Source organism: Anopheles moucheti, chromosome 2 (assembly GCF_943734755.1).
Source record: "Anopheles moucheti chromosome 2, idAnoMoucSN_F20_07, whole genome shotgun sequence".
NCBI lineage: Eukaryota > Metazoa > Arthropoda > Insecta > Diptera > Culicidae > Anopheles > Anopheles moucheti.
In genome coordinates this window covers 53,297,709-53,308,778 of record NC_069140.1, presented here as the reverse complement: position 1 = coordinate 53,308,778, position 11,070 = coordinate 53,297,709, and the positions used below count along the sequence as shown (strand labels likewise).

General features: G+C 45.1%; 1 protein-coding gene across 1 annotated transcript in view; it reads left to right on the top strand.

The window, feature by feature from the left end:
* The first annotated feature begins 215 nt into the window (after positions 1-215).
* LOC128296789 (cadherin-99C) overlaps positions 216-11,070 on the top strand; it is a 63,802-nt gene continuing 52,947 nt past the window's right edge. The window contains exons 1-3 of the mRNA XM_053032274.1: positions 216-540; positions 2,559-2,737; positions 2,826-2,948. Coding sequence (XP_052888234.1) covers positions 216-540; positions 2,559-2,737; positions 2,826-2,948 — 627 coding nt within the window. The remainder of the gene's footprint in view (positions 541-2,558; positions 2,738-2,825; positions 2,949-11,070) is intronic.

The following is an 11,070-nucleotide window of genomic DNA, read 5'->3' as shown; positions in this document are numbered from 1 at the left end:
TATAATTTGAGAGCGGCCTCAACACAAGCCTGAAGCCCACCATTTTAATCCTGCACCCCGATCGCAGAATTGCATGCGTCTTTAATTAATTCGTATTGTGTCGTTCTCCTTTCCCTTCCAGACACACTGGCTGCGTTCGGTAGGGGACCACTGCAGCATCGATCGACCAGCCAGCCAGCGTGACATCGCGACCGGACGCGGCGACACCAACGGAAATGACTATCAGCACCGCGGCCGCCCGATCGATGGAATCGATCGTCACGAAACGGGACCCACAGCAACCACAGCTCAACAACGGACACGATCGGCCTTGGTTGCGGCGAGAACGGCCGAGAACGCAGCAGCCAGTAATGATGGTGACCAGTTTTCTGTCCAAACCCATCCCACCAGCCGTAATGGCGCACGGCGCACTGCTGCTAGCGATACTGCTCGTGACCTCCTGCGCTATGCTGCCCGTCGCTGAAGGGAAGATGCAGCTGTGTGAGGTAGAGACGGGTCAGTCCAGCATCATTCTGGACATTGAGGAAAGCCGAGGTAGCTGTAAGTATAGAAGAGCAACAAAAAAAATCATCAAAACCCGTTCCTTTTTTTGTGTTTTTAAGCATAAATAGACATATTTGCGTCTGGCCCATGCATCCCCGGGCAAAAGGACGGTTTAATATCTTTCGCGCAGCAAACTGTAACAGGCGGCAAAGTAAAGCGTTACAACTTTAGTACCTAACCCTACGGGCACACGCGTTAAAAGCTGCAGGTGGTGGTAGCATTGCCACAAACATTATCCCTTTCCGGCCAAACATGAAGTCACATTCCTGCCACGAAACAAAACCCGATTCCATTCCATAAACCGATCCTTCCTGCTTCCCCGTCTAGCGTTCCGTGGCAGCACAAAAAAGCACAATCAATTAAAATTTGCCCCGTAGGCGGAAACGTAATGGGTACACTTGTTTTGCAGCAGTACTTCGTGACCGTCCGGCAGCTCTTTGGGGGGCTTATTGCCCCCGCAGGCACTAATCAGAATTAGAGCTTCCTACGGGTGTAATGCATTGCTGAAACATTGGGTGCATGCATTGGGTAGGGCTCAAAAAGCAATCAAGCGAATAAATCCAGTCATTTGGAGCGTCTGGGGAATACCAGTTACAGCCTTACAATCATGTACTAGAAGCCCTTATTACCCTCATGTGAAGTCTGTTAAACTATATTAGCTTACTTACTTCAGTATTTGGTTTGGCTTGTTGAAAGTAAATACGTTCAACAAGTTCAACATTCGTCCCTTCAAGGGTGATACACCGATTATAGCGAACTTTCAATTTTTCGATACAATTTTTGTAGTAGTATTTGCCCCTTGCCTCAAAAAAGGCCTTTGTTTCGGCGATCACCTCTTCATCCGACGAAACTGTCCTCCGAGCATCCTTTTGCGATCTGAGATATGGAAATTGTCACTGGGTGTCAGATCTGGAGAATACGATCGGTGGGGAAGCAATTCGTAGCCTAATTCATGAATTTTTGCCTTCGTTTTCACTGATTTGTGGGACGTGTGGCGGGTTTATGTGTATCTCTCGTGTGAGGTGAATGTGGGGGAGAGTTAAAAAAAACTTCTATTTTTCTTTTCTCCGCTTTGGAGCAGGTTCATCGCGTCCAGTCCACTCGGATGACTGTCTATAGGACTTTAGAGTGAAGTGGAGAAGCCAACACTCATCCACAGTAACATATTGGCGCAAAAACTCGAAATTATTTCGCTTGAACAGCTCCAAACACTGCTCCGAATCATCAAATCGTTGTTTTTTTTTTGTAAAATGTGAGCTCGCGCGGCAGCCTTTTTGCACACAGCTTTCTTCATATCCAAATACTCGTGAACGATATGTCCAACACGTTCCTTAAGACATCTTTAGGGTGTCAACTATCTCGATCAACTTCACATAATGGTTGCTTTTAATAATTTTGTGGATTTTTTAAATGCTTTTGTCAGCAACCACCTCTTTTGGGCGTCCACTGTGTTCACCGTCCTCAGTGCTCATTTTATCACATTTAAATTTAGCATACCAATATTTGATGGTTGATTTTGGTGGAGCAGTGTCCATAAACTCTTTATTTATTATATTATTAAAACAATTTTTGGCTTCAACTGTATTTTTACCCTTCAAAAACCAATACTTTATCATCACGCGAACTTCCTTCTTTTCCATGATTACTCAAAGCACAACAGATGCGTCACAAAAAATGCTTTAGCCTACTAGGTTATGGCCCGAGTGCTGTCAAATTTCGACAGAATTCGTTTGAAGGTTGGTACAAACTAAGAATGATACGGATTTAAATCTCCTAGCGCGATATATGTGTTAGACCAAACAATTATCAGCCGACCGATGTCTAAAAACTCATTAAGCTTACAACAGATCTCGAACAAGATTCTGAAACATTTAAATAACATTAAATATTTTAGATGAGTTGAGAATGCCAATTTAAAATTATGCAATTCTTGGCCTTTCCAATTTAATTTTTGATCAGGATGCTCTGTTTTCTGTTCTGTCTGTGCTCACAACTGTTTCACAATTTTATTCCAGCGATAGCGCAACACACAAACCCACCGGAGCTACCGATCTCTGGTGACCCGAACGATGACATCACCCTGGAGCTGGTCTTCCCAAAGGGCAAACCAACCTTCCTGCTCGATGGCAAATCCTTGCGACTGATCCATCCACTGGATCGCGATGAAGAGAATCTCAGCCACATCGTCTTCCAGGTAGGTTGTTGGGCCACATCGCCACAGCAATCACTCCGAAAACTGTCCAACTGATCGTTCTCGTTTGCGTGTTTCTTCCGTGATCTAGATAACCTGTATGGTGCGGTCAACGCGCCGCAAGCGCAACATTCCAATAATCGTCCGAGTGTCGGATGTCAACGATAATCCACCGATGTTTATCAACACACCCTACGAAACCACCGTCCCGGAGGTAGGTAGCGCACTAGATTTGTCCCCCCCCAAGACGCCACCGATTGAACATGCTCGAGTTGCACCCGAGACACGATGAATCATAAGAACCGTCGAACCCACCCCCGAGCTGTGAAAAAAGTGCTTAAACGGCATCACTCCACTATCTCCGCTGGTACTGCATTATTTATGGTGCATCAGTAACCGGCGTCAGTAAGCGGGTGGCTGCGTACGTGGCCTTCTTTGGACGCACTGTTCGACCGCGGTCGTTACCTGCAGTGCAGGGTCGCACGGTATACAGCAGCAGCCACCCTCGGTATCGAACCACCGTGATGTGTCCGATCCGATCAGCAGGGACAGTAGTGCGGAGGCTATAATTTTGCGCCGTACAGCAAATGTAACCCTCGGCATGGATTCCAGACACGAGACCCGCCCGTATTCATCCCGTAATTCGTTACGCATAATAATTGCACATGCATTGTGCGGTGCTGGCCCAGCCAGCTGCGTTGCCCCGGTACGGTGAACGCGTGGAACTGCTTGGCTTTTTTGCCATTATATAGATACCTACACACAGACGGGGAGAGTATACAGCGATGATATCATTTGTGTTTTACAAAAGTCCTCTCACCGTGCCCGTCGACGATGCACTGGGGAGGGTTCCAGTGCGGTGTCATTATCCTAGCCATACAAATGCTGGAAACGGTATTCAATGCACAGTTTCACAAGAATAAAGTGGGAAAGCGAACTTGTCACTGGATCTCTGCCGTAAAGCCTGGGAATAAAGGGGAAAATTAAAAGCGCGATCTCGCCGCCATGTTTGCACTGTGTTTCGGCTCTAGCAAGGCTAACTAGATTTATGAAAGCATTGAACTCTCCTGGAATGCGCTGCAAAAGTCTGCCGGATGAGCTGCTGGTGGCTTTCCTTATGAGAACTATCGTCTCTATCGGCGTAACCCACTTCTTGCAATTGCATAACAATCCTTGCGTGCAATCAGTGAATGTAATTGTACGGTGTTAGATCATCCATTTCATCATTATCATCCACCTCGATGCCTCAAATGTGTGCGCATCCGTTGCTGCCCGTTGCTGCACCACTTTATTAATTTTACAAATGTCTCTGTACGGTGTGCTATAATCGTGAAGCAAGCTCATTTTTCTCTTGCTATCTTTCCGTTCCCATTTCTCCGTTCTACCGGGATAATCTTACAGAGCTAACTGTGCTATTTGCGGACTTCCCTTCCACTGTTTACCGATGGTTGCTTCAGCGGCCCGGAATCGGAAGGTGGTATTTTATCGATCTTATCGATACTTAATTCTTTGTTTGTGCAGCAGAAATGGAGCTGAAACAGTTCGTGACTTATTTATTACCTCTCTGCTACACTCCGCCGATCCACATTGTTTTTGCCTCCTTCCGACCCTGGGATGAATCGGTGCAACTCATCATTGTCGATGATGCGCGGTAGAAACGTAACAAGCAACATCCTACATGCAAGCAGTTCGGTAGCGCCTCCTCTACCTACAATCGGTCAGTTCAATGCTGTAATTAAAGCGCGTGACGTTTGCTTTCCTACCCCTTTTTCTGTTTTCCTTTTTTTTGGAAACCTTCTGCAATAGATTTCGTTCGGTAGAGAGTCGCTCAAAAGTACTATGATTAGATTTTTAATTAATTCCAGCCGAGATTATGCGTTTGTGGGCAGTGGGTTCCGTTTTCGTGAGTCCGTGGGCGTATTAACAACTTTGTTGTACCAACAAGACACTTAAAAGCTCGCTCTTTCACCGTCGATCGAACACGTATACTTTCTCCGTGGTTCTGTTTTTTCCGAGATTTGCCAAATGCTATTGCAAACTGGCTGGGTGTAAACGGGAAGAACGAAAGAAGTGTCGTGCGAGCAATACTAATACCAAGCGTTCAAACCGGTCCCATCCGACCGGTCATCGTGCGACGGACCAGCTCACACCTAACCGTCCTCGGCAAAGCAAATAAATTAGCCACGAAAGCTTTTAGCGAAATTGTTAGCACTATTTGTATCGGACGTCACTTTTGCTGTGTGCTTTTCTTTTCCTTGATTTACTTGTTGTTGGCCTATTTTTTGACGACCTTATTCTGTACCGTGGAAAGGTTGGAAAGGACCAATTTTAATACTTTCTTGTTGTGCGAATCTTTAAATTGATGTTATCCTACTTGGAACATGATAAAGCACCAGGATGCAATCAATGCAAGTGCGATTTAATTGCAATTCTCTATCGGGAAGAGAGCTCACTTCAAGGATATAAATCTTCATATGGCACCCCTAACGGTGTAGTTACCGTGTTAGCTTAGGATAAAATTTATCACCTTGTCGTAATGTTCACCACAGCCAGCGATTAATTTATGGGACTTGGATCGCAACCCTTCCCGATCGAACGCTTAGGAAAGCCATCGTCGTATATATTTTTGTTTTCTGACATTTTAATACATGAAATATCAAAACTCATACATTCACATTGTGTCTAATCGCGCTCCATAAACGCATCAAGGAAAGTGAGACCCACAAACTGACACTCTCACGCGCAACTCACGCGGGTCAACTCAATTTGACCTCACCGGTGTGCATGTTTTATTTTATTTTCACCGAGACCACTTGCACGCCCTGCACATGCGTACGTACCCGGCGGCGCAGTTTAATTCGAACAGCTAAAGCCACCGACCGAACGACCGGGCACCGATGGGATCCGTGCGGAGGATAATTAGAAAGTCCTATCCGCGGACTGGTGATGGTTGGCGATATTAAGGTTAAAGATGCCCTACGGCACGAAGGAACCACGGCCGCCGCAGGAAAGCTTTCATCGTGCTTCCGAAGACGATGGTGAGAACGAATGAATCACCCAAACTCAAACCCCCAAACCCGACGACCGGCGAAAATCGGCGACATTTTAATAAAGTCTTTGATCTTGTCGATGAGTAATGTGTGGGCAATTTAAATGAACGCTACGGCCTGCTCATATGTTTACCGACATGCCGCACCGATGTGTGGTAATTACGCAATTAGTGTTCCTTATTAAATGATTGTTGAGATTATCATACCAGTTTATCGTACACCTGGGCTCCCGCTTTGATCAAACCCTCTGTCGGAAGCGTTTCCAACAGTGCGGTACGACCAAGCCAGAATGATATGTGATTGGAATTGAAATATAGCAAAGCTCAACGCCGGTGTATTTTCTTTGCATTCACCGCGCGTTCGAATGTATCTCCATCATAGCAGCCGAACCGATAGCGTAGCGGGCGCATTTGTTGTGACGAATGCAATCCGGTACACCTCGGAGCACCGTTTTGTCGTTTTGTTTTTACAAAATCCATCAAATGGGTCAGATAGCAGGAAACGCGTACCAATCTGCGCACGATATTGCGTGGTTACATTTAAACCACTGCCATCTCTCATTCGCTGTTTTTCACTTTCTTTACCTACATCGCACGGACCAACGCCCCGCGTACCGCGCCGCGTGTGCGTATCGATTACTGCCGACCGAACTCACTGATTTATGGGTGGTTAATTAATTGCAGCAAACTGTCAAACGAAGTCCGATTAAAATTCAATAATATTCCGGACTCATGGTGGCTTGATGCCGGAAAGAGCGTGTCAACTTTACGTAGCGTCAAATGGGTGAAGCGAGCGAATCAACTCAACCCGGGGCCGATACCACGGGTACAACAGTGTGAGGTGTACGGATGACTTGCGTTGCCGGCTAGGAGACGAACCTGTTCCTACACTCTCCTGTTGGTGATCGGAATGATATAATTAACGTGAAATAAGGTATTCGCGGTTGCAGGAAAAGCTCAGCGAATGGAATGAGGAAGTACCGGGTAGGGCGAACTTCCATCGTCTTTTGCACGCGATGAACGTCCGAACTGGTCGATCAACATTGGTTCGCCCAAGATAGTCCACGAGTACGAGAGCTGGCAAAACAAAATAGACGCAAAAAAAAACTGTACAGGAATTAGCTTCTAATGAGGAAGAAATTTTCTTGTGAAATGCATTATTTTAGTTTGTTTTTTTTTCTGTCTCATCTCGCCCAGTATATGTCAGTAATGCTTGTTTGACGTAGATCGTCAACCTAGAACTGGATTAATCGATAACCATATTTGTGCAAATGTGATGCCCTGTTTGCTCGGTTTACATCCCGGCTAGACGATTGCTTTGACGCAACGTAACGAGATCGTTTTTCCAGCAAGCATTTCACGATCGCCGGAATGCGATAAAGCGGTTCATCCCCGCCCGCCCCCTAATGCAATACCACCCAAACGAAGCGCGCAAGAGATCGGCATTCGTGAGCCGTTGCCTACTTTTCACATTAGCCCTTGCTTAAGACGTGACGTTCAATACCAACATCACAGTAAAACAGCCCGATTCACCCTACTTGTTTTGCATTAAGCTGGTTGAAAAAAATAAATTAACATAGTGATCGTTTCGTTCGACCAAAACATGGCCAAAATTCTATTAATATTGTGTTTATTATTTCTCTCCCTTTGGCAAAACACATCTTACCACCGCGGGGCATACTATCTGCTTGCGATACTCGTCCCATCGTACGACACGGGGCGAAAAGGTTCTGTGTGTTGTGTGTTTATTTTCCTGTTTTTTTTTTGTTCAAGCACCAAGTTATTCCACTTCAATGCGAGCACAGGACCACCGCCACAGTTCGGTTCCGTGGGCGAGAATCAACCCTGATTAGGTTCCAATTTTTGTGTTGCTTTACAACGATGCTCGGTCTCCACTTCTTCGCCCTGTGGTTGATTGAAAGTTTGTCGCTTTTCGTCCCGCTCGCTAAGGGTCGGACGGATCCAACCTGAGCGGAATGTTCGTTTATCGTAGCGTCATTTAACGACGGTGTTTATTTTACCGGTTTGCTTGGTTGAAGCAGGTTGGGAACATGGAGAATATTCTTTTTTTCATCAATAGTTGTCTTATTTCATCAACTAAGACCACGCGTGTGTACGGGACACGCAAAGGCTGTAAATTGTCCGCACTATAAGATGTCGACGAAAATAACACAAAATGTGCAAAAGATTATTACGAAGATCGCGGCCAATGTTGATGCGCTGTTGCTTGTGATGATGATGATGATGATGATGATAATCATGTTCATAAAATTTGATGAGAATACTCGTTAATTATATTGTTGAAATCGAAAATCACTGTGTCTGTATTAATTCTTTGCCCTTGCTGTCCTATCGTACGACATCGGATACATGGTTTCGAGGTACATGGTTGTCCATGGTGGGGATATGAGCATAATAATCCATTTCGTATCAAACTGCACCATACACCTCTGGAAGCTATGGTTCGATCAATCTGTTCCATCACCTAAATAGCGGCAATGTTGATTATGTCTCGTACGAGCTGAGAAAATTAAAAAGAGCTCGTAACGATGTGTGATATTAATTTCCTATTTGCATTTAGCGTGAGATCAAGGTCGTCTGGGTTTGCTTGCACGAAAACAAACTCACCCAACGGGGAACACAATCTTTCGTGCTTGTCAGACGACATCATTTGTCATGTCGTCATGTGGCACAGGATCGAAATTCGTTCGTTCTTGCCGAGAAGCAGCCGAGAATTGTAACGATTGCAATTCAAATCTATTTCCGACCGACAAAACTGCTGCCAGGAATGGAATGCCGCACTCACAGTCACTTTACGCCCATTCACAAACGAAACCGTCCGTGCACTTGAGAGCACCGGGGCAACCTCAAACGAACCTGTCAAAATTATAAACGGTTTCGTGACACATCGAAACACCCCGTGCCCGGTGCATCGATTCACGGCGTCAAACAGGCGGACATGTGCTGTGCAAGCGGCCAAACGCTTCCAACTCCAACGCAACATAAACAAACGAAACGGATCACGAGCGCTCGTGAAGCAGCGATGCAGTTTAATTTCCACTCACAACCTGTGCGTGGTTCTCATTTTCGGGTTCCCCCGAACGTTTTGTACAAACAAATTAGTGACGACTACTTTACCACTCGCATGAGGGTTTCATTTTTTTTTTTTGCTCAGACCTCTATTATTATTGTGCTTAAGAGTCAGCCCACCCGCAGCCCAAATTGTACGAAACACTTCAAACCGATCAAACCGAAGGCGTCCCCCCTGTCCGTGCATGCATTCCGATGGAATTCGATGATCGTTTACCAATCGATCAGCAATCTGCAGTTTCGATTGACAGTTTAACCTTCAGCTTTCGATCGCCTTCGGTGAACGCAAAATTTAGTGCGAGGTTCGGATCAAGAAATTTTGTCATACCTTTACTGCACGCATCGATGTGGATCTTTTTGGATTTGGACCCATGATTCCTGCCAGTGAAGCGTACCGAAGTCGATGATGCTTTTCGTACTGAGAGCTGTGATTTTCTCACGATTTTGCCATTAAACGCTCCCCGTACCGCTGGGAATTCATTCGTTTACCTCTTGCGCCCGCGTGTGTTGAGCAGGAATCGTCCGCGTAAGCTAATATTATTAATTCAAATTATCTGCTCCTAATTGATCGCAGCCTGTGTTTGCGCTGCCGAATGAAGACGGCGATGACGCTCTTATGCAAGCTGCTATCGAAAATGGCAAACGGGTAACAAACGCTGTGTTGACAATCGGTAACCGCAGTACTCGAAGCACACCACGAGCACCACGCTGCAGTCCCATCGAAGGCAAGCGATCACCGCACGGGCTTCTTTCAAGGTCTTGGATGCTACGTCAAACGGCTTGAGCAGCGTTGCACGGCCGGTTGGGATGGCTGTGTGTAAATTAGCGCGCATATTGAACAGTTCTCATCGGCCCTACTACACACGGTCCGGGTGCAAAACCGCAATTATGAATCGTAATCATTTTTTGCCATCTTAATTCGTACTTGCCACCAATGAAGAAATCGACGGTGATGTGTGTCGTATTTTTTGTTACAAGCGGGACATTTTTATTCATCGAAAGAAACTTGCGAAAAGGAAGGAAAAGAATACAACGCTCGACTGGGAAACGAATGTTGAAAGTGATCGTATGCAAGGCGACTGCAATAGCGTGCGGTTACAAACGTTGCAGGTTTTTTTGGAAACGATCGCATTTAATGAGATTCTTGATCTGCGTGATATTACTCGGCAGGGCAACACTTTAACGAAGCCGAACGTCTTAACGACTCATATCAGTCGAGCGTATAATTGGTTTCTAGGAAGGAAAATGATGCGAATCAAATTTCAGGTTTAAAAACAATCCCATCTAAATCGAAATACAATACTGATGGAATGAAATAGGCTTCATTTATAGCATTAGAATCAATTACCCCATCGAGTTAAATTTATGATTCAAATGTCATTTTGAAAGTTGTTTTCTACCTTAGTAACAAATATTGACGTAGCTTGAGCTGTGTTAAAAGCTGTTTGGAATGAATGCGTGTTTAAAATGAACAGGCTATCTAAATGCCTCCTCATTGTAAAATTTTATAGGTTATATCAAAAATCAACGTAATAAATGAGCCAAAAATACATACTAAAAGGATCTTGCACAGTATCTCTTGAACGAATGAATGCGTTATGTAGTCTTGAATACACTGCACACACATTCCGTCATTTGCAAACAAGATTCATTTGTTGTGATCTACCGCCTCAGCTGTGTACTCAGCTCTTTACGTGCATATGATTCCAACGAAACGGTAATAGCACACCTGGAACACTATCAACGCCGTGATGCATAAACACAGCTTAGTGACAATTTTCAGCCACTCCACAGCCATAATAAAGTCATAAACGCGGTAGAATCAACCTCCGCACCGTGTCGCAAAACATACGACTTGTGCGCCGGAACAGCGAGAAACCCTCTGCGCGCGCAACAATTTTACTCGAAAGGATACGAAATTGGCTGAACCTTCACTGTAACGAATTGGGCACCGAATTCTCCTATGCACCGAAGGAAACGCATTACACGCAGACGTGACATTTAGCAACATTTTTCCTTCCTTCATAAACGAGGTCAACGAGGGAGAGCAAATGTGATCGCAAAAGATTGAAGGCGCATTAAAATTAAAACAAAATCACATCAAACTGTGATAGTTAGTCAGACGGACGGGCTCACCTTAAAAAAGAAAAAAAAAACCGCAAAGTTTACGACCAATAAAGAACTGAAAAGAAAAAAA